The following is a 25,039-nucleotide window of genomic DNA, read 5'->3' on the forward strand; positions in this document are numbered from 1 at the left end:
AGAATGTTATTCCATTCTTGAGTCTGCTCTTCGGTAGTGACTTTGTCAGGGAGAGGGATCTCGGGTCTGAGGCCCCTTGGTACCAGTTTTTGGTCTATATACTGTTTAAGGCTCACTAGTTCCCAATAACCTTTTATCTGTTGTTGGTACAGTTTTTGAATTAGGAAGAATGTTTCACTAATATCGTTACTGGGTATTGTGTTAAGTGGGTTTAGTGAGAAGACATTATTAACATCAGTGGTTCCAGGATCAGGATTCACCACACTTGTTAGGAAAGTGATACCCCAGATAGCTATGCCATGGAGCCCATTCGTATAATGAAAGACTATGGGAAAGACTTTGGCTCCATGGCAATTGAACTGTATGTATGTAATTGAATAATATGCGCTCAGACCTAAGCTATCTGGGGATATATATCGACAGAAGGTTAAATGGCGCAAAAGGAGGAAAATATATATGTATAGCGAGCATACACAATATAAATAGAAACAAATAGCTGCAACTCACTGGGAGTCCTGGTGAGATCTGCTAAGTGCTAAATAGGTAATAAGGAATGGTGAGTGCGCTTACAATAAATAAAATACAGTGTTAATCACACTTAAAAAATCTGAAGGGCATATAACACATTTGATTAAAATGCAATAATACCAAAGTGCTATAGTGCTTTAAGAGATTTACAAAATATGTGAAGTGCCAAAGTGCATATATGTGCAGACAAGGGATATCCAACCTAAATAAAAAAAGGACTGATATACTTGCAGAGCTTCTGGAACAAATAATACACGGCTCTGTAATACAAATAATACAACACCTAGTGCAATATGTTTGTACAGTGCAGAATTAACAATAAATAAATAAGTATCTCACTCACAATGGTGGAGTGGTTGAAGTACCACCCCAAACTATCAGGCTCCAGGGAGGATCAGCCCCCAGGGATCGTGGGATCCACTCAGTGTAGAAAGAACGTGGGCCAGTCCGGATATGTGTAAACCAAGAATTTCTTTATTACCAATGCATAAAAATATAAAACACCAGTCTCCTGCAACCTGCTACCGATAGTCCGAGAAAGAGAGAGAAGGTCTATAATCAGAGTGTCCTCCTCGCAGCTCAATCCTCATGGATACACGGATACACGGTGTAGGTGCAAAAACTTCCGGATTGTTCAGATGCAATGCATTTCTCCCCACCCACGGGGCTTTTTCAAGCATAATCCACGTTCCTTGGGTCTTTCTTTATATAAGCTAACTAATTAGCCAATTTGGAGCAGTCCATTGCAATTAAGTCCAGGAGTATATACATAAACTCCAAACATTATAATAAAAGGAAGGAGTGAAATAAATAAAAGAGAAATTAAAAAACCTCAAATACAAATATTCAATAAATATATATTTGTGGTCGGTTAATATCGTATAGTGAAATACCTTGTGATTGGGATTAAGTCGGTGTGGTGTGCCGGAACTGACATAGAGGGTAGGCCTGAAAAAGAGGGCCCCCCTGAATGAATTGTATAAGAGGGAGAGGTGGGTGGGGTGAACAGCGTGCGTACGGCAGGTTGGAAGGGGGGGGAGTAGCGTTTATATGGAACGCTTAACTCCTCCCACAAATACAGGCCTTACGGCCTTAAACTTGTGGTCGGTTAATATCGTATAGTGAAATACCTTGTGATTGGGATTAAGTCGGTGTGGTGTGCCGGAAGCGACGTAGAGGGTAGGCCTGAAAAAGAGGGCAAAAGGAAATGCCAAAAAACACACTTATAGCACTATATAAAATCCGTTCTCTTGCTACTCATGCGTTGGAATGTTTCTGTATAATATAGCCGATTCCTAGTGCCTCTAATTGTTGTTCCGGCGTACTGCTACTGGATGTCGTACTTATCGAATGGATGTGAAAAATAGGAGCCAGTGGTCCTACTTACTCTAATGACAGGAGTGTGAATGTAGGATCGTATTTATAAGTAGTTAGGGAATGATTAGTAGGTCAGGTGTCTTGATTGTCTGGTTCGAATTTTTACGTGACGCGGTGTAGTGTTTGTGCCTTCTTAAATTTCCCTTGGGGAGACATGACTTACCTGTCTGATTGGTTGTGATCGTGGAGTTGTAGGGTTTCCGAACCCTTGTATGGTTTCAGGCACATAGATTTAAGAACTGGTTGTGTGGCGCGAATGCTGTTTTTAGGGAGTCTGATACTGCCCGGTATTCCCATCTGTGTACGTACGTTACTGTAGAGCGATAAACCAATTATCTTTTGATATCTTGTGTAAAAACGGGGTATGGTTTGAAAGGCTTGTCAGAAACGTGTATGTCAGTTTGGAATAGTGCGATCGTGTGCGTATGAAGGTTTCAATAAAAGGTGGCAAAAAATTTAGAAAAGACTACAGGGTGATCAGCATGCCTGTGGAAGTCATGCTCCACTGATTCTTGGAAGAACGTCACGATTCTGATATATGTATCTTAGAGCAAACGAATAATGTTCCAGATGATAACTTGTGTCGAGCCCCAACAGCCGAGTGACCGGAAGGGGATGCTAAAATGCGGATTATGCTCGAGAGATGTGAGTTGGGTGAGGTACGAGACTGAGCGACTCTTGGATAGTCGGCCCTAATAGACACGAAAATGCTGCAATCCCTCGTCCGACGTTGCCTGTGCAGGACATCCTGAAAAAGAACATGACAACAACAATGAACTCAAATAACAACAATACGGTTAAGTAAAATAGAACTGGCTGGCTAACTAGTGCCGAAGCGAAAAGCTCACTACCCCGTGACAAGTGAGGACCTGCTAGTAGCCAAGCGGCTGGTGAGAGACTCTACCTATGATTTGGGCGTGGGGCTCGAGCCACTAGCGTGGTGGCGGGGTGGTGGCCTCTCGGTGACAGTAAAGATCCAAAAACGTGTGGCCGTGTCAGGTGAGGCCCTAACTATAAACCCGATAGGCGGGTGAATGCGAGGCACTAACTATGATTTGGGCCGAGGGGCGAAAATCTCCGTGTTGAGATTGGGGAGTTGGCCTCGCGGGACCAGCTACGTTGTACAGCTGAGGCCAGCTCCTAACCCTAGATAGCCAGTTCTCTGACCCTAGACGGGGGCTTGATAAGGGGGTAACGTAACGTGTTTGGTAACCCAAGTTGTGGATAATGATAGGTACCCGGAGATTCCCAGACAGAGACAGAGGAAACGAAGGGAGAGGAAGGAGGAAAAAAGAAGAGGAAAGGAACTGAAGTCGAGGGAAGGAAAATAACGTGCCGTACAGCAAAGTACTATGGAGATATAGCTGATAGAACAGTATCAATAGACCCTGAGGGTGCTGAAGATTCTCGTGATGAAAACAAAATAAACCTGACAGGAGATGAAAGAAGGTGTGTGCAGCTGACGGAAAGAGGAGGGTGAAATTAGCAAGGTAGTGAGTAACAAAACGAATGTTACGGGTAGCGAGTACGAATGAAGAGTTGTCGAGTGAAGCCGTGGCCTGATGAGGCAAGGCAGGAATCAAGCCCCCGCACCCCAAAACCCAATCGTGTAACAACGTGGCCTAGTAGAGGCAGTTGTTTGGAAACAAAATGAAAGTAAACCTGATGGAACCAGGTGACAAATCGATTGACTAAAGGCCAATTGCGTAACAATTGAAGGAAATGGAAACGAAAACACATTTATACCTGTAAGAAACAGGCGACAATAGCGAACCAGTAATTGTCTACTGATAGCAGATGACAACAATAGTAATTGTGAAACTAATGTAACATTTGATTGTCACCTACAATTACACGTATGAAAAACATTTACCTGAAAGTCTCGCCTGCACAGTATAACTTACAGAGCAGTCCCCCAACGAGGGTATTACATAAATTACCACCCTAGCCAAAGCTGAGAGTAATAGGACAGGCAGTCCTTTAACAGTGAAAGAATGGTTATCCACACGGTGAAGCGGCTGAATAATAGATAACCTTAGTTATAACATTAATATTTGCGAGCTTACGTAATCGTAATTGAGACAGGCAATTGTACAGTCAGCTGATCAGTCTGAGTCAACCGTGATTTAAACATCAACGGAATTACCTACAACGTAAGACCACAATAAATAAAAAAAAACATTTGAAGACCTGTTTAAACCATGTTATTAATGTATCACACCGGTGTTTGGTTGCAGCCAAAACAGTGAGACTGAAGGTTACAGAAAATTGCAAAATTGCTAAGGAAAATGCTGAAATCCCAAATATACCGACCGAATAAAGGTCGCAATGTAATAGGTGCAAATGCGAGAAGAAAACTATGGAAGTGGTACCTGCAACAAACATAGTTACGCACAAATATACAGACACAATTGATAATAAATACCAAAACAAATAGTCTGCTGAAATGTAACCTGATTGCCGTTCTCATACGAATCGTGTTGTCTGTGAGTGTCAAGCGTTCACGAGTTAGACCGTTAGTGAGCTTGAGCGTATAAAATATAGGTCGGTACCCCATCGTGTAACAACGTGGCCTTGTCGAGGCAGTTGTTTGAAATGTGGACGAAACTTAATTGTATCTGATAGAAATAGGCGACAATAGCGAACTAGTGATTGTCTAATGATGACACCTGGAGACAAAACAAGCCAGTAATTGATTGGCGATAGAATGCTGTCATGAACCTGAAATCAAGGTGTAGTTAAAAAAAAAAGAAAGGACACCCTACAAACTAGGCCTCTAAACGGAATCAAATTAAGCCGAACATGTAAAAGTAACACAGTTGGTCATACGAGCAGAAGATAGTAGGGAATATATATTGAGCATTCCGTGATATTACATATAGAATAATAACCAAAGGTCCTGTGCATACAAAAGAGACTAAGGACATTAACTAAAATTCCCCTATAAGGTGACACAGGAGTTTAGGATGTTGGTTGCGAGATTATGTGCGTTGATTATAACGTGAAACAAGTAGTTGAGTGACGCCATGGCCTGACGCGGCAAGGCGAGTAAACAACATTTGTATGTTAACAACCCCTGTAAGTTAATTATAAATTAATGGAGTAACAACCGAGTGGTAGTAAATGAATGAAAGGAGGGGATTTTAATCCATGCCCCATATGTTACTGTAAACTATCCAAATGGTTGACAGAGAGTAATACATTACAAACAGCAGTAGTCTTCATTGTCTAATTTAAACACAAAGTGTAGTAAATCCATGAATTGACCAATGATATTGCCAGACAGTGAAACGTTACATCAGTTAGCGATGGAAAATGGATTAACCCTTAGAATAACCGAACTAGAAATATAACAATTAATTCCTACGAATGCATAATCCAGTGCGGTGTCAGACATTGAGAATTATTACATGGAAGTGCCAATGAAGATACACCCAAAACAGGACGAGATGTCAGGCAAATTCAAAAGGGAATGCTCTCCCACCCACATAGCAATTGCACTATGTCCAAACGTATGCGAAGGAAATAGGCAACAGCTGTCAGCTGGGAAGCATTGATCGCTGTAAAAGAAAGCAATTGCAGGAAACTTGAAAGCAAAACAAATAAAGTTGTATTGAATAAATAGAAAAAACGGAAAGGTTACATGTATGTAGGCTGAATCATCAGCTTATGGTATTACTGTAAAATCCAAGAAATGCTGCACGTATATGAATTACTGACCCTTATATTCAACCAACAGAGCTGTATGTATATACTATATGTATAGCAGGCATTGATTAATTAGTCAAACAGACAATGAAAGATTCCAAATAAACCCCTGGGCAATTTAGCAAGAATATGCCAAAGTGATAATGTTTGAGTGAGTGCAGAGCACACAGATGTCTGCATTTTTTTTTTCCCAGGATGCACTAAAGCAATGCATGCACCTGCTAGGCAGCCTGCATTACCTGCATTGGCAGAGGACACAACTCACATCATTATCTCAATTCCAAACATGCAAAGTCTCTACAGGGAGCATGATTACTGGAAAGGGACATGGAATTCTGTTAAGGGGGCAGTGAATATGGGGAACAGACTGCAGGTTTGCATATACGTGGCACAGGGAGATAGCGAAGTAACTAACTTGAGTAGAGTTAGTGACTTGTTAATTTAAACATTAATTGCATGTGTATAAAACAACCTACGAACATACAAGCTAAATATACGACGAAATGTACTAAAGTACGGTTGATTTGTAAAACGGAACCCGCTTGAGCATAACCAGATACCCAAATTGAACGAAGGAATTAATATATAACGAAACGAATAATTCCTGTAATTGCTGTATCGTATATTTAGAGAACGTAAATTGAACGGTGCCGAACGGTGAGAATAGCCGAAACGTGGCCATTCTCACCGATTACCTGCGTTCGTTAGTTAGAGGTTTTGAGCGTCCGTGCGAATGAAGGCCAGTGGGAAAGCAGCGAGGAATGTCGGGACCGGAAGCGCTGCTGAGGAACCAGAAGTCCTGTCGACGAGAGGGAAGCGAGCATTCCAAGGTGAACAGCGTGCGTACGGCAGGTAGGAAGGGGGGGGGAGTAGCGTTTATAAGGAACGCTTAACTCCTCCCACAAATACAGGCCTTACGGCCTTAAACATATCATTCCAGCACAAATACATGGTTAACTAGATGCATCGTATAATTATATTCACCTCATCTGTTTAACACCCAATTGTGTAACAAAAGTGCAATGTGCGGTGTACATAAAATATACCTTCTTAAAATCCATTATATCTCTACCAGAAAATATAAAAATTTATATATATAAAACTACATATTTAAAGCTAAAAACTACATAAAGAGAATGTATAGAGAAAAATTTATAGAGAAAAATTTGTATAAAGAGAAAATTGTTGGTTAAAGTGCAAGGCTTATTATTCCCAATTGCAAGACACAAAATGAGAAAACAATTATATATTGTATAATCATTTATGATGGATATGTACCCACTATAGAGTGATATTGTGAGGATACGTAGAATTCAGTATCTTATAAGATAATTAGAAAGAGATGACAATACAATAACCTGAAATTACTATAAAAACATCCTAAAAAATTACTTTTATAAAAATGTCTATAAATGTCTAAAAATGTCTATAGAAAGCTACTATAAAAAATTAAAAAGATCAAAATCAATATTTAGGCCAGTAGGGGACATAGTATCGAGGTAATAGACCCATTTCATTTCCTCTTGGACAATTTTTTTAATAAAGTCACCTCCCCTCCAATTAGCAGTAACCTTCTTTATGGCCATAAAGGAGAGAGCCCCAGGGTCTCCGTTATGTACTTTATTAAAATGATCTGATACGCTATGGCTTGTTACTCTTTTACGTATATTATATACGTGCTCTCTAATCCTTTTGAACAGTGGTCTTGTAGTTCTACCAATATATTGCAAATGACATGTACACTGTAAGAGATATATTACATTACTTTCGTGCTCTCTGATTGGAACTCAAAGAACCTACCATTCCCTACTTGTTGTGTGCTTTTGCAGCCTAAACATATCTTGCATTTATAAAAAACAGAGATTTCCCCAAATGTATTAATACTTTTTTGCTTTGGGTTGTCTTTAATGTAACTGTTAACCAGAGTACTCTTGAAATTGGGAGCCCCTCTAAACGTCAAGAACGGTTTCCCAGGCAACAAGGGTCCCAGGCACTTCACATATTTTGTAAATCTCTTAACCCCTTAAGGACACATGACATGTGTAACATGTCATGATTCCCTTTTATTCCAGAGGTTTGGTCCTCAAGGGGTTAAAGCACTATAGCACTTTGGTATTATTTATTGCATTTTAATCAAATGTGTTATATGCCCTTCAGATTTTTTTAAGTGTGATTAACACTGTATTTTATTTATTGTAAGCGCACTCACCATTCCTTATTTCCTTATTACCTATCTGGGGATATGTTGAATGTCTTTATTTTATGTAATAAATGTAACCTTGTGTATTTTATTGTATTTTATGTGTTTTTGCAACCATGTGCTCAATGGAGTCTGTATCTGTCCTGGGAGGTAATTGGATTACTTCTCCATTGTCTCCAGGAGAGAGGGCTCTGTAAAACCGGTCTGAGCCGGAAAGCCATGCTGGCAGGGTTTTTTAAAAGATACTTTACTAACTTTTGAACCCTGGTCTGGTTCCTGCCCTTTTTTTAATATGTTGTTCCCCTGAATGGATTGATTGTGGATATGTATTTTTATGTGAATGTGATGTATGGTTTTAGAGTTATGAAAGTTGGGTAGAAAGTATGTTTAACTGTACGAATAATTGAGTTTCCTCTCAGGATAAGGGGAGGGAATATGTGGGATGTAACTGATATGTGATTGGTTGTTTTATACCTCCCTGTGGCCGGTCCTGTATTTGAAAAGACTGTAATAAAAACCAGGCTGGGTGTGCCAGCACCACAGACCACTGCTTGACCCTCAACACAGAGCCTTGTCTCGTTCTTGGGGGGATTCACTGTATGCTGATAGGGACTAACTGCCAGGAGTGTAAGCTGCTTGGGAGCTTTTCCTGTTCGCCTGCTAGCAGCAATTCGTGAGGTTCCAGTTCGGGAGTTTGGAGTGCTACCTTATTCCCTTGTATGCAGTTCGGGAGTTTGGTGCATTCACTTATATCCAATTCATGAGTTTTGGTGATTTTACAGTAGCTGTGCCTGTCTGTGAAAAGGGGATTATCGCCTAAACGGATTTTAACCCCTTGTCTGCTGAAACGGTCCGTTACAGGGAGCTTTCTAATGATCTTATCTCATGCTAGTAAATACTAGATTTGAGCACGTTGAAAAAAAATCTGTTTTGTCTGAACCAATTTGTCAAAAAAATGAAAACAATTAGTTTGGATGTTCAGAAATTTTTTATGGTTTTTTTTTGTTGATGCAAGGGTTAAGGGAAAATGACAAGCATTAAATATACCTATTGGTGTACTCTAATGCTTAAAAAGCTGGGGGAATGACCTACTGTCCCCAGCACATGGGTGTGCTAATTATGATATTAAGGGGGAGGACCTAGTGTCCACCAAACCTTAACCCACGGCTGTTGGGTGGGGGCTCTAATTAATTAAATAGAGGGGGTGGACATGCTATTGTTCACCTGCCCAAGCAATGGCATGCTTCCCCCCAGATGGCTAATGGTTCCCAATCCACTAGCCACTCCCCATAAAAAATGGCTAACTAACCAACCATTCAGATAACTCTTACTCGTATTGCAAAGCATGTCAATTAAGTGTTGATTCTTTTGTACAGCTGTCAGTCGTATTGGAGATTTTGATTTTTAGCTGAAAGTAGCAAGGCGAATTGTTGGTGTAGGACTCACCTAAGAGGTTTTGCCTTGACGTGGCAGGTGAGCTTACACTATAATATCTTTTACTGTGGTATTAAAAACCTTTGCTATTTAACTCTGCATAGGGATTTGGGAAAGTGTGCAATGCTAAGTTATATATGATATACAGAGAATTAAACACATTATTTTATTAAAACATGATATACAGTTTCCAAACAATGCTGCTATCCATTTTTTTACATCTTATAATAAATAACATTTTGTTTGAGCAGATCAGTTATGGAGCAACTCATGATGTCCTAAATGACAGATACCTTTATCCAACCTTTTTTCGGACACTTCAAAGTGATAACACTAGTTATTCTGTGTTATCAAAGCTGCTGAAACACTTTGGGTGGACTTGGGTTGGTATTTTGGCCTCTGATGATGACAGTGGAGAGAAAGAAACTCTGGTTTTAACTAAACACATGACCAGTAATGGAATTTGTGTGGCCTTTAAAATTAAAATAAATTTTGTTTTATTGAGAGACACAGACAGAGTCTTAGAGAGTTACAGGAACATTGTTAAAGAATCCACTGCTAATATTATAGTTATTTGTGGGACATTTTCTCCGTATGTTGCAGATTTTTTCAGGGAAACAGGAGATATTTTTGCAGATCGGACATTAATCCTTAATCCTACTTTTGCAGTAAACAATGTTTTACTTGAGTTTTACCCAAAAACATTTAATGGGAGCTTGGCTCTAGAGCATTTGCCAATACAAATGCCAGATATGAAGACATTCTTTGAGAGTTTCCACCCATTAAATCATCCAGATGATTGTTTCCTTAAACATTTATGGCTGCTGCATTTTCGCTGTGATGTAGGAGACCAGAGTTGGCATGTTCTTAAAGACATTTATAAAATATCTCTTCATAATTGCACTGGGAAGGAACGTCTTACAGATTTTTCGAATTTTGCTCCTGATGGACTTTCTCCTCGTGTATACCATGCTGTACATGCCATGACAGAGGGTCTTCAGCAGATTAATTTATTCCTAAATAGAAAAAAACATGTAAAAAACATCCCATTATTTAATTATAAAAAACAGGTAAGTAAAATCAATGAATGATACTGAACAGTGAGTTAGATTTTTTTAATTGTGTTTTTTTCATAAAATGTACCTCGGAATCGGGGCTTTTTTGGGATGAAGACACATGTGAATTGAGAAACTTAGAGGTTTCCCGGCATAGTTTAACTGAGAAATTTACTCCAAATATTGACTTTGCAATAAAACTTTAATATTATTTCTTTGCAGAATTAAACAAACTGCCTTTAATGACCTTTGTAAGTGAATTAATGGGTTCCAGTTCCAGACTGAAAGAAAACAGGAAAAAAACACAATAATAGGTCGCGCTAGACAGGAAAAATTTCAATAAATGAATAAAAAAATATATAATTTACTCACATATGATAATAAGACAAACGGAGAGTAAAAATAGAGATGTGCATAATAGTCCCAGTATATGGAAAAATTATTGTGGGTTCCAATGGGTTAATAACGACTTTATAGTATAGTCAATGAGAGGCTGAATCTTCTATAGCTTAGGAATTCTTGACTCAATGACGAACATGTGGATGACAAAAACAGAAAGACTCCAATAGTGCAGACTGTGTTAAATAGATGGAATAGAGTGTATATAAGGGAGGTATTTCACTCACCTATTCAAGAGCATGTACTTGCTCGAGTATGATTAGCATTCAGTGGCGTTGGCCCCCCACTGTCGGGATATAGGTGTAGACAGTTCCTCAATATGAAAGAAAAATGGAAACCAAATATAGTGCTCACTGTATTCTTAAAAGTAAGTCTGAAAAGTAGAGGGCGTACTCACATTTGGATGAGCAGGATGTACTGCTCAATATGATGGCGTGGGTGGTATAGTCCCCACCTAGGATTCTTTAGATGATTGTCTGCTTCAAAGTGACGTATGACCAGGTTAAAAAATAGGAGTAATAAAATAGAATAAAAGGTATATGGCAAATAAATGGTAAAAAAGCCAATATTCCTTTATTAATACAATATAAATATATATAAAATGTCTCTTTGAGCCTGGTGAACAAATATATTCACTGTTTGAACCTGTCTGAATGCCACTTTAAAGTCCTCTATAGATGGTACTATACTCCGGCAAGATTGGCGAGAATGTTCCATAATTCCGATCCAACTTGCTGGAGATGTGGTACTCATCCAGGTACTTACATACATATTTGGTGGGCCTGCCCAGCTGTCAAATATCTATGGTCTTGGGCCTTTAATATTTTTACAACTGTGACTACTAATAGAATTATGGAGAATGCCGCTGCTGCTCTTTTACATCTAAACTTGTCATTTGATTCAAAAAAAGACATTTGTTTTGCTATTCATTGTTTAGTCGCTGTTAAAATTATTATAGCGAGACAATGGAAATCATCTAAGCCATACAACAAACGGTTATTGATTGATCAGGTCCTGTTCCAAATATCTATGGAACACGAGATGATCAACAATGAGAATTCGAAGAAAAAACAATGGTATGGTGATTGGCTGTACAAATATAAGATATTATTTTGCTCCTCCAATAGTCCTTCTTGATTATACCACTATTCGAAATTTAGCAGTTGGTATATGGAAAGCGATGAATATAGATAAGTGACAATATAATACACATAAGCGAGTACTGAAATTAATTGATCATGTGCTCTAGACTTGGTGTGGGGTTTTTATTGTTTGTGTTTTTTTTTTTTTTTTTTTTTTTGTGTTTCTATTTCTTTTTTGTGATTGTAGACTATGTTCGTATGTGATATATACTGAGCTATAATTGAACACAAGATAAATCTCGACGATATATAATTTAATGAAATGCTATGTGATTCTGTATTTGTCTGCTAAACAAAATATGAGACCAGTATATTGTTGTATATGTAAAGAAAAAATTCTCTAATAAAAATATATTATAAAAAAAAAAAAAAAAAAAAAAAAAATAAATATATATAAAAATAGCCAAAAATAGCCTTATGTATTATTATTATTGGTTTTGTAAGTTTGTGTCCCTGTCCCCAACAAGGTCCATATGGGCGGACTCATTGCTTGGGGACTTGCATAAACGGCCAGTGTGGCTACCATTAAAACAGTCTTATTTCAATCTCAATACAGAGTCTTGTCGCTTATTGGAGGGAACTGCTATATCTGCTATACCAGCTATAATTCCTGCTCCTGTGATTGCTCTTTGGATTACTAAACTGGCTATAATCACTTGCTTTTTAAGGCCTACACAGCCAGACCTGATATAACCTCTGGAGGAGGAGAGGTCCACCCACTAGATGCTTGATCCTTCTCTTAGGTCCAGGGTGGGTGGAGAACAGTGAGACCCCAGCCAAGCTGCGGTGGCTACGGGGCTACGGCTGATGGTGTCCGGTGCAGTGCTTATGGTCCTCAGCATCAGCTAGGAAGCATTGATTGGCGGAGGCACCCAGTTGGGGTGCCAGGTGGTCTGTCACAACATGTTATATAAAGAATTTGGGGAGTAGTGATGTACCGAACTGTCCGCCGGCGAACAGTTCCCGGCGAACTTAGCGTGTTCGCGTCCGCCGCCGCAGGCGAACACATGGGCGGTTCGATCCGCCCCCTATTCGTCATCATTGGGCAACCTTTGACCCTGTGCCTCTCGGTCAGCAGACACATTCCAGCCAATCAGCAGCACTCCCTCCCTTCCACACCCTCCAACCTCCCTCCCAGCATCCATTTTCGATTCATTCTGAAGCTGCATGCTTAGTGAGAGGAGGGAAAGTTTAGCTGCTGCTGATTAGATAGGGAAATTGATAGCTAGGCTAGGGTATTCAGTGTCCACTACAATCCTGAAGGACTCATCTGATCTCTGCTGTAAGAGCAGCACCCCAAAAAGCCCTTTTTAGGGCTATAACATCAGGCTGCTTTTTTTTTTTTTCCTGTGTAATGTAATTGCAGGTGCCTGCCTGCCAGCTTCTGTGTGAGGTTCACATTGGATACTGTGCCTACTTGCCCAGTGCCACCACTCATATCTGTTTTAACAATTAGTTAAGCTTTAGATTTAAAATAAATAATTTGTTTTCACTGTAATAGAAGAGCAGTTGCCTGCCTGCCAGCTTCTGTGTCAGTTTGGATGCCTTGCCCATTTGCACAGTCAGTGCCACCACTCATATCTGTTTTAACAATAGCTTAAGCTTTAGATTTTAAAGAAATCATTTTTTTTTTCACTGTAATAGAAGAGCAGTTGCCTGCCTGCCAGCTTCTGTGTCAGGTTGGATGCCTTGCCCAATTGCACAGTCAGTGCCACCACTCATATCTGTTTTAACAATAGCTTAAGCTTTAGATTTTAAAGAAATCATTTTTTTTCACTGTAATAGAAGAGCAGTTGCCTGCCTGCCAGCTTCTGTGTCAGGTTGGATGCCTTGCCCATTTGCACAGTTAGTGCCACCACTCATATCTGTTTTAACAATTGGTTAAGCTTTAGATTTAAAATAAATAATTTGTTTTCACTGTAATAGAAGAGCAGTTGCCTGCCTGCCAGCTTCTGTGTCAGGTTGGATGCCTTGCCCATTTGCACAGTCAGTGCCACCACTCATATCTGTTTTAACAATAGCTTAAGCTTTAGATTTTAAAGAAATCATTTTTTTTCACTGAAATAGAAGAGCAGTTGCCTGCCTGCCAGCTTCTGTGTCAGGTTGGATGCCTTGCCCATTTGCACAGTCAGTGCCACCACTCATATCTGTTTTAACAATAGCTTAAGCTTTAGATTTTAAAGAAATAATTTTTTTTCACTGTAATAGAAGAGCAGTTGCCTGCCTGCCAGCTTCTGTGTCAGGTTGGATGCCTTGCCCATTTGCACAGTCAGTGCCACCACTCATATCTGTTTTAACAATAGCTTAAGCTTTAGATTTTAAAGAAATCATTTTTTTTCACTGTAATAGAAGAGCAGTTGCCTGCCTGCCAGCTTCTGTGTCAGGTTGGATGCCTTGCCCATTTGCACAGTCAGTGCCACCACTCATATCTGTTTTAACAATTGGTTAAGCTTTAGATTTAAAATAAATAATTTGTTTTCACTGTAATAGAAGAGCAGTTGCCTGCCTGCCAGCTTCTGTGTCAGGTTGGATGCCTTGCCCATTTGTACAGTCAGTGCCACCACTCATATCTGTTTTAACAATAGCTTAAGCTTTAGCTTTTAAAGAAATATTTTTTTTTTCACTGTAATAGAAGAGCAGTTGCCTGCCTGCCAGCTTCTGTGTCAGGTTGGATGCCTTGCCCATTTGCACAGTCAGTGCCACCACTCATATCTGTTTTAACAATTGGTTAAGCTTTAGATTTAAAATAAATAATTTGTTTTCACTGTAATAGAAGAGCAGTTGCCTGCCTGCCAGCTTCTGTGTCAGGTTGGATGCCTTGCCCATTTGGTACAGTCAGTGCCACCACTCATATCTGTTTTAACAATAGCTTAAGCTTTAGATTTTAAAGAAATCATTTTTTTTCACTGTAATAGAAGAGCAGTTGCCTGCCTGCCAGCTTCTGTGTCAGGTTGGATGCCTTGCCCATTTGCACAGTCAGTGCCACCACTCATATCTGTTTTTACAATAGGTTAAGCTTTAGATTTTAAAGAAATATTTTTTTTCACTGTAATAGAAGTGCAGTTGCCTGCCTGCCAGCTTCTGTGTCAGGTTGGATGCCTTGCCCATTTGCACAGTCAGTGCCACCACTCATATCTGCTTTAACAATAGGTTAAGTTTTAGATTTAAAATAAAGAATTTTTTTTCACTGTAATAGAAGAGCAGTTAGTTGTCTGCAAGCGTCTGGGTGTCAGGCCTACTTCAGCGTGTGCTCTGCAGACCTGTGCCAGCGTGCTTTGACAGTTGCCAATCATATCTGGTGTCTCTTTAGCGTGCTTTTACAAAGAAAAAAGGTTTCCAGTGTAAGCTAATAGCAGCCAGTCAGTGTCCTTCAAGCGGCTCTGTCAGGCCTTCCTTCAGCGTGTGCCCTGCACAACCCTGCCAGCGTACTTTGACAATTGCCACTCATATCTGGTGTCTCTATAGCGTGCTTTTACAAAGAAAAAGGTTTCCAGTGTAAGCTAATAGCAGCCAGTCAGTGTCCTTCAAGCGGCTCTGTCAGGCCTTCCTTCAGCGTGTGCCCTGCACAACCCTGCCAGCGTACTTTGACAATTGCCACTCAAATCTGGTGTCTCTATAGCGTGCTTTTACAAAGAAAAAAGGTTTCCAGTGTAAGCTAATAGCAGCCAGTCAGTGTCCTTCAAGCGGCTCTGTCAGGCCTTCCTTCAGCGTGTGCCCTGCACAACCCTGCTAGCGTACTTTGACAGTTGCCACTCATATCTGGTGTCTCTATAGCGTGCTTTTACAACCAAAATTTAGTTTCCACTGTAATAGAAGAGCAGTTGCCTGCCTGCCAGCTTCTGTGTGAGGTTCACAGTGGATACTGTGCCCTCTTGCCCAGTGCCACCACTCATATCTGTTTTTACAATAGCTTAAGCTTTAGATTTAAAAGAAATAATTTTTTTTCACTGTAATAGAAGAGCAGTTAGTTGTCTGCAAGCGTCTGGGTGTCAGGCCTACTTCAGCGTGTGCTCTGTAGACCTGTTCCAGCGTGCTTTGACAGTTGCCAATCATATTTGGCGTCTCTTTAGCGTGCTTTTACAAAGAAAAAATGTTTCTAGTGTAAGCTAATAGCAGCCAGTCAGTGTCCTTCAAGCGGCTCTGTCAGTCCTTCCTTCAGCGTGTGCTCTGCAGAACTGTTCCAGTGCACATTGCCAATCATATCTGGTGTCTCTATAGCGTGCTTTTAAAAACAAAATTTGTTTTTCACTGTTTTAGATTGAATAGCAGTTACTTGTCTTCAAGCGGGTGTGTCAGGCCTACAGTGTGTGCTCTCCAGAACTGTTCCAGTGCACATTGCCAATCATATGATGATTGCATAGCTCAGCTTCCGATTAAGATAAGAATACAGCCGAGCATATGAAACTGCATCACTTGACGTTCTTGGATTCAGTCGGATCACACACATGTCCTTGGTGCACTCTGGCCAGATACGATCCACATATTCCCAAACAGACTCTTGCAAAATGCATCCTTCGGATGTTAACACTTTTGGTAAATCCTGGCAAAGATGACTGCTATAACCAGACTCTGGCGTGGCTGTAACTTTAAACTGCTTTATAGAGAACATGTGAAGGAATCCCTTCCACACACTTGAGTCTGCTGGATCTGTGAGTCTAGTATCTGGATCATACAATTTCTTGTTCTTCTTTTCAATGCATGAAGAATGTTGATTGCCATTAGTTATATGGTGTTTCCATATTTTCTCTGGTTTCTTGGTAATTACCCATTGGCTTAAGTCAGCATCACCTGGGGGGTTTATCAGCCCTTTGCATATAAGGCAGTCCTGATCTAAAAGGTGGCTCTTGTGTTGGGATGTTGTGTCCCTTTTCTCTGAGATGCAATCCTGCTGAGAATCCTGAGGCTGCCACACAGAATCAGACAGATCCTCTAGGGTCAAGTTCTGATCGGGCACGGTATCAATTTCAATTAACCCCTTGTGTGTCAGCTTTGTCATCTGAATCTGGTATGGCTGTCTTTCCTCTTTCTCGATTAGTTCCAGTGCATGTTTTCTCTTTTGAATTCTCCAGTTGGCCAGCTCCTGTGCAGCCATTTCCGTTGCACTCATTAGAACCAAACACTGTGGGGTGATTTCACCAAGGACCACACGACGGAACAGGATCTGATTTTTAGGGTCCTTCAAATTGAAAAGGAGGCTCCAGTATTCATTCTTATATCTGCTGTCAGTACACAGGAAAAGTTTAAATATTTCTTGTTCTACGTTCTCTGCAACTCCACGCACCGACTCATCCAATACGTGAAGATCTGGGGTTTCTCTGACTCTCCTCAGTAGTGTATCAAACAGAGTCTGCACTGTGGTAACACGGACATCTTCAGTACATAACTCAACTATTTGCAGATAGGCAGTCTGCAGCTTCTCTTTTTCACCTGTTCTCTTCTTTCTCTTATGCGTATTCTTGTCTATATGCAGGTGGTCTCTTGCCTTTCTTTTAACCAATTCGTTCCTTCCATATGGTTTCAAAAGATCTCTGGCATCATTACTTGCAACGCAACATCATAGTTAGTCTCCTCATTATTCACCGGGAAGAGAGTGTTTGCACTGACTACCCACAGCATGCTCTTGCCATTGCCTACTCCACCTTCAACGACAGGGTGCAAGTCCCAAGGAGAAGGATCATTCACTTTATTATCTGTCTTTATTTCACAAGTAGTGCCTGGAACATCCTCATGGGTCACTAGATGTAAATCTGGACTAATGTGAACCCCAGGGTCTGGAAAATCATCAATTTGAAATTTTTCGAATAATCCCAGTGGGCTGCCACATTCTTCCTCCTCTGATGGTATTAAAGTTTGCAGAGATTCACTATGGGGTGGTGTCAAGCATTTTGGAGAACAATTAAGCATCTCCATCCCAATACGTTTCAGATGTCCTATCAGCTCTTATACCCTATGCGATACTATGGGCAGGCTACCCGTGACGTCATTACTCACGGCCCTATTTCACGCGGAGGACGGCGCCCTTTCAAAACGACGCCACTTGCTCCCTGTCCCCAGTCCACATCCCGCCTCAAGTGCTCATGCGTCCTTTTGAGGAGGTGACAAACCTAGTCAGTCGCAACGAAGGCACCATCCGCGACATCATACCATTTGTTTTCTTCCTGGAGCGTGCCCTGCGAAGAGTGCTGGATCAGGCTGTAGATGAGCATGAAGAGGAAGAGTTGTGGTCACCATCACCACCAGAAACAGCCTTATCAGCATCGCTTGCTGGACCTGCGGCAACGCTGGAAGAGGATTGTGAGGAAGAGGAGTTAGAGGAGGATTGTAGCTTTGAGGAGGAGGAGGAGGAGCAAGACCAAACACAACAGGCATCCCAGGGTGCTCGTTGTCACCTATCTGGTACCCGTGGTGTTGTACGTGGCTGGGGGGAAGAACATACCTTCAATGACATCAGTGAGGAGGAGGAACGGGAAATGAGTAGCTCGGCATCCAACCTTGTGCAAATGGGGTCTTTCATGCTGTCCTGCCTGTTGAGGGACCCTCGTATAAAAAGGCTGAAGGAGAACGACCTGTACTGGGTGTCCACGCTACTAGACCCCCGGTATAAGCAGAAAGTGGCGGAAATGTTACCCAATTACAACAAGTCGGAAAGGATGCAGCATTTGCAAAATAAATTAAAAAGTATGCTTTACACAGCGTATAAGGGTGATGTCACAGCACAACGAGAATATAACAGGGGGAGAGGTGGAAGTCATCCTCCTCCTCCTCCTCCCACGACCACGCCGGCAAGGACAGGACGCTTTAAAGACGTGTTGTTGATGGAGGACATGCGGACCTTTTTAAGTCCTTTGCATCGCCACAGCCCTTCGGGATCCACCCTCAGAGAGCGACTCGACCGACAGGTAGCAGACTACCTCGCCTTAACTGCAGATATCGACACTCTGAGCAGCGATGAACCCCTTGACTACTGGGTGTGCAGGCTTGACCTGTGGCCTGAGCTATCCCAATTTGCGATAGAACTTCTGGCCTGCCCCGCTTCAAGTGTCCTGTCAGAAAGGACCTTCAGTGCAGCAGGAGGTATTGTCACTGAGAAGAGAAGTCGCCTAGGTCAAAAAAGTCTAGATTACCTCACCTTTATTAAGATGAATGAGGGATGGATCCCGAAGGGACTGACACTGGGCGATACATTCGATTAAAAAAGGCCTGATGAGATGAGCTGCCTTGGGCTAAAAATGTTCCACACGCTGCTGTATTTTAGCTCTGAATGACGTTTGACTTGCGTGACTTATCCGCCACCAACTAGGGTTCAAGCCGCCATGTTTTAGGGCACTTTCTGCCTGTGAAACAAACATCAATTTTTGTGCAGCTGCAACAATACCAAATTTTTCAGGCATGTGTACATGCCTAATTTTTAGGCCCACTGGTGCAGCACTGTGGCTTCAAAAACCAAACCAAAAAAAAAATCCTCCAAGATGGCACCAATATACCAGTGGTCTAAGCATCTTCCCACCTTGGCCTAAAAAGGGGAGGTGATTCAACAATTAAAAATCTCTGCCATTTACACGTCCACTGATAGGAGACGCGGAAGGTATTAAACTGATATGAACAATACTAAACTCACCACTCCTATCTGGTGGCACATTAGCTTGCCCGCGCAGTGCCCCAAATTTCAAGTAAGAGGACCGACCAAGCATCTTCTTCCATCTCCCTGTTACATAAATCAATGCCATATCCATAGAAATTGTAGAGAATATCCAGGATAGTTTTACAGGGCCAAATCATGTCGCCTGTTGAAAGAGGTGACCTTGCTCGGGTCCCAGGTGTGCGGTTCCTAAAATGGCTGCCATATACACGTCCACTGATAGGAGACGCGGAAGGTATTAAACTGATATGAACATTTACTAAACTCACCACTCCGAGTGCTGTTATTTATTTAATTTTTTTGTGGTGAGGCTTTACAGGACAGAGTGCTTCTCCACGGGACATGTTAACTCATGGGCAGCTGGCTCATCAAGGAACCAGAGCAGCTTGAACGAGGTGACCTTGCTCGGGTCCCAGGTGTGCGGTTCCTAAAATGGCTGCCATATACACGTCCACTGATAGGAGACGCGGAAGGTATTAAACTGATATGAACAATACTCCACTCCTATCAGTAGGTCCGTCCCATTGTGATTTATGCCCCCCACCCACCGCGCAGGGATGGGGGCCGGGGGGAGGAAAGTAGGCCCCCCCCATTGTGATTTATGGCCCCCACCCACCGCGCAGGGGTTGGGGAGGACAGTAGCTCCCCCCAGTGTGTATCATGGGCTTTGAGGACAGGTGTCAATCCATACCTGCCAAGTGACCCTATGTAGGGGTAACAGTCCTATTCTGCTCTGTGTCAGTGTGTATCATGGTCTCTGTGGACGGGGAACAGTCTCTATTCTGCTCTGTGTCAGTGTGTATCATGGTCTCTGTGGACGGGGAACAGTCTCTATTCTGCTCTGTGTCAGTGTGTATCATGGACTCTGTGGACAGGGAACAGTCTCTATTCTGCTCTGTGTCAGTGTGTATCATGGTCTCTGTGGACGGGGAACAGTCTCTATTCTGCTCTGTGTCAGTGTGTATCATGGTCTCTGTGGACGGGGAATAGTCTCTATTCTGCTCTGTGTCAGTGTGTATCATGGACTCTGTGGACAGGGAACAGTCTCTATTCTGCTCTGTGTCAGTGTGTATCATGGTCTCTGTGGACAGGGAACAGTCTCTATTCTGCTCTGTGTCAGTGTGTATCAGGGGTTTTGAGGACAGGTGTCAATCCATATCTGCCAAGTGACCCTATGTAGGGGGAACAGTCTCTATTCTGCTCTGTGTCAGTGTGTATCAGGGATCATTAGGATAGGTGTCAATCCATATCTGCCAAGTGACCCTATGTAGGAGGAACAGTCCCTATTCTGCTCTGTGTCAGTGTGTATCAGGGGTTTTGAGGACAGGTGTCAATCCATATCTGCCAAGTGACCCTATGTAGGGGGAACAGTCTCTATTCTGCTCTGTGTCAGTGTGTATCAGGGATCATTAGGATAGGTGTCAATCCATATCTGCCAAGTGACCCTATGTAGGGGGAACAGTCCCTATTCTGCTCTGTGTCAGTGTGTATCAGGGATTTGACTATCTTTATTCAGATTCAAAAATTACAATTCCAGGAAAAATGTAACAAACATTTACAAGAACATGTTATGCACATCATAGAAACAACGTGAACCTCTTTAAAGCCACAAACTTAAGACAAAAAATACGTACACACAATGTGTAAGGGTTTGAAAGAATATTCTGAATCCTTACATGTTTACTTTATCGTTTGTTTGATTTTTGTGAACCATATATAAACTACAAGCAGCGTGAAAACTATAAAAACTCAAGTGGCCATGCTGATCAAATTAAATAGTATGCTTTACACAGCGTATAAGGGTGATGTCACAGCACAACGGGAATGTAACAGGGGAAGAGGTGAAAGTCATCCTCCCACGTCCCAGCCATATCTGCCAAGTGACCCTATGTAGGGGTAACAGTCTCTATTCTGCTCTGTGTCAGTGTGTATCATGGTCTCTGAGGACGGGGAACAGTCTCTATTCTGCTCTGTGTCAGTGTGTATCAGGGCAGGGCTTTGAGGACAGGTGTCAATGTTAGGTGATTTCTGCCCTTTATGGATTAAAAGCAGACTCTGCATCAACTGTGCAATTTTCCATGGGAGTTTTGCCATGGATCCCCCTCCGGCATGCCACAGTCCAGGTGTTAGTCCCCTTGAAACAACTTTTCCATCACTTTTGTGGCCAGAAAGAGTCCCTGTTGGTTTTAAAATTCGCCTGCCCTTTGAAGTCAATGGCGGTTCGCGCGGTTCGCCGGTTCGCGAACATTTGCGGAAGTTCGCGTTCGCCGTTCGCGAACCGAAAATTTCGGGTTCGCGACAACACTAATGCTGACATTAGTGCCTGTGGGAGAGTACCTGTTTTAGCATGAGCTGGGGTTTTGTGGAGTGGCTAGGGACATTTTGGGTGTGTGATTGCACTGTTTTTTATCCTGAGAAACAGGTTGGTAAGTGTAGGTCCCTTTGCAGGTCGGGAAACTGCTTCATTTTCCCCCCTCTAATAGGTCCCGGACATGGTGTGCTCCCCCATCCCGCCATCGTTCCACCTGCAGGTTAGGAGATAATATTTCCAGTGTTGCCAAGGGTGCTGCTTGGAAGAGTGATTTGGAGTCCACAATGTTTGGGCTCCAATTTTTCCAGGCTCTCAGTAAGAACTTTGAGCACTGTAGCTGCTTTCCTGCTGCAGTCTGGGGATACCCACCTGCCCATAAGTGCCGTGTCAGATCGTGAGTGTTTAGGCAAGTATTTTCCATTGCTAACCAGATGGGTCTTTGGGGGGTACTTGTGAGCCGTAGGAGCCTAATCCCCTGCGCCAGGGTAGTTGCCTTATAGTATGCCTTAATGTCAGGCATTCCCAGTCCCCCACTTGTACAAGGTAGCCCCAAAGTTCCCCGTGCCACCCTCGGGGGTTTCCGTTTCCACGCATGTGCGTTAATCGTACTTTGGAAAAGTTTTAGTAGTTTGTTAGGGAGCGCAATGGGCAATGTTCTGAACAGATATAGTATGTGCGGTATTGCCATCATTTTGATGAGATTGATGCGGCCTAACCAGGACACCTCAAGTCCTTCCGACTCAAGTGTGGATTTGAGTTTACGTAGTGGTTTTCCTGTGTTACGTTCTGGGTGGATTTAGTGAGCTTGATCCCCAGGTATTGTAAAGAGGTTTTGCGCCAGTCAAAGGTATATTGTGATTGCAAGTCCGAAATGGTAGTGATCGGCATATTGTTAGGTAATGTTTGTGTTTTCAATGTGTTATTCTTGTAATATGATACATGCCCATATGTGGCTAGTCTTGTTAGTAGTTGTGGTAGTGAGGATTCCAGGCGGGTTATGAACAACAGGACATCATCCACAAATAAAGCCAATTTTTTAGTTCCCCCATGGTGTATGGAGTCCCTGGGGTTGCTGGGTCGTGTCTAATGATATTAAGAATAACCTTTCTATGGGGGTGAGTGTCAGGTGCAATGTGAGAATGTAGCTTTCTGGTTTTATAGGGAGAGTAAGGCCTGTCCTGTGCAATAGGATGGAATGGATTTGTCTCCAAAAGTCACCCAGCATGGAGCAAGCTCAGGGGTTCCAGGCTCAAGATAAAAATGACTGGAGATAGGGGAAATCCCTGCCGTGTACCAGTCCATATCTCTATCTCATTGGATATGAACCCCGTGCTAAACACCCTGGCAGTTGGTCTCTGGTATAAGGCTAGAATGCATGATCGTACTGCTGGGGAAAATCCCATGTTAGTTAGTGTTTGTGTCATGTAATCCCAATGGAGACGATCAAAGGTCTTTTCGGCGCCCAGCGCCAAAATCAGGCCAGATTGGGACGATGTATTCACCCAATCTATTAGGTTTGGGAAGTGCCTGGTGTTGTCCCCCACCTGTCTCCCTGGTACGAACCCTGCGTGCTCTTCCGAGATGAGATCTGTGAGTAGTGTTTTAAGTCTCGTTTCTATGAGCTTAGCGTATAGCTTTGTGTCCGCGTTTAGTAGGGAAATCAAGCACAGGTTGGCGCAGTGGGTGGGGGGCTTGTTCGGTTTGGACAGTGTCAGGATGAATGCCTCCAGCATTTCTTTGGGCATTGCCCCAGATTCTTTTATGTTATTGAATAGTTTGGTGAGAGGGGTGATTAAGTGTGGTGCCAATTTAATGTAGCAATTAGTGATGTACCGAACTGTTCGCTGGCGAATAGTTCCCGGCGAACATAGCGTGTTCGCGTTCGCCGCCGCGGGCGAACACATGGGCGGTTTGATCCGCCCCCTATTTGTCATCATTGAGCATTGATCACCTCCGTGTTGAGGGTCAAGCAGTGGTCTCAGGTGCTGGCACACCCAGAAATTCAAACAAAATCACCCGTGAAACAAAGTGATTGAAAAAAACTTAACTTCTGGGTACACAGCTCCCAAGGTTATTTCCCAGTTGATAACCGTTTAGTAGAATAGTGTAAATGATAGGATATTTTAGGGATTCTGCTGATGTACCTAGAATAGAGGATAAAACATAGTGCAAATATTGTTTGATACTCAAGGTAATGTACTGGTATATATGCACTCACAAATTCCAAATGGTTTAGCGTTTTAAAGGTGCCACCCCACGATGTAGATGGGGGGTATCGATCAGTATTCCTCCTCGAGTGGTAGCCAATGGGGTGTCAGGGTCAGCTAGATGATTCAAAACAGACTCCGACCAAAAGAATCCTTCCAAGGCAATTTATTCACTCATAAAATCAGGAGGTGTACAAAATAAATAAAAACAAATATAAAGATAAAACAGGTCACCGGTCCTACGCGTTTTGTCCTTGTACAAAAGGACTTCCTCAGGGACCTTTTCAATAAAACCAGTAGTAACATGTACAATGGCTGGCAATGGCATCCTAAAAAACGCTAACACATGAAATCTTATATAGGGCTAGTCCCTCCAAGTCATTGGTGGAATAGTGGGTGTCTTCTTTCCTCTGAAATTCATTCGTTGCCCGGTATTTTCTTCAGGTGTAGATTCTTGCCGGAGATTCCAATTCCTCCTCGTGTAGTTTTCCTATCACTTCCGCATATGTCACGCGTTACGTTCCGGTCACGTGACCCGTATGCGTTCCACACTCGGGAGAAATAACATGGCCGTGCGTTCCACCATAAAAAGAGATGAGTCCATTTATTACTTGATGGTGCTTGAGAATCTAAACGAGAGGGCTGTTATACATTGCATACAAAGTACCCATAATGCTAATAAGAACATTAATATATCCTCTATAACTTGTAATAGAAACGGAAAAATATGAAAAAATGAATGCAACAACTTCCTATCCAAGTGTGCATACAAATATAATTCTAAAGTTATATATCACAAATTTATTTTATGTCATATACCATTAGTAATTAATAGTTTGTGAATTCTTAAAATACCTTTGAAACCAATGATTAATGTGAATATATAGCTATAATTTTAAATTTTTCATTTTAAAGTGACATATCCATATTTGCATTTGCATATTGTGTTTAACATAGTTTCTTTCTCGTGCCTAATCGCAATCCATAATTGCATGTGCATATAGTGTTCAACATAATTTATTCCTCTTGCCTAATCGTA

General features: G+C 41.9%; 1 protein-coding gene across 1 annotated transcript in view; it reads left to right on the plus strand.

The window, feature by feature from the left end:
• Positions 1-25,039, plus strand: part of LOC134615256 (vomeronasal type-2 receptor 116-like) — a 137,068-nt gene that overhangs the window by 50,226 nt on the left and 61,803 nt on the right. The window contains exon 4 of the mRNA XM_063459744.1: positions 9,499-10,281. Coding sequence (XP_063315814.1) covers positions 9,499-10,281 — 783 coding nt within the window. The remainder of the gene's footprint in view (positions 1-9,498; positions 10,282-25,039) is intronic.

The sequence above is a fragment of the Pelobates fuscus genome, chromosome 6 (genome assembly GCF_036172605.1).
Source record: "Pelobates fuscus isolate aPelFus1 chromosome 6, aPelFus1.pri, whole genome shotgun sequence".
NCBI lineage: Eukaryota > Metazoa > Chordata > Amphibia > Anura > Pelobatidae > Pelobates > Pelobates fuscus.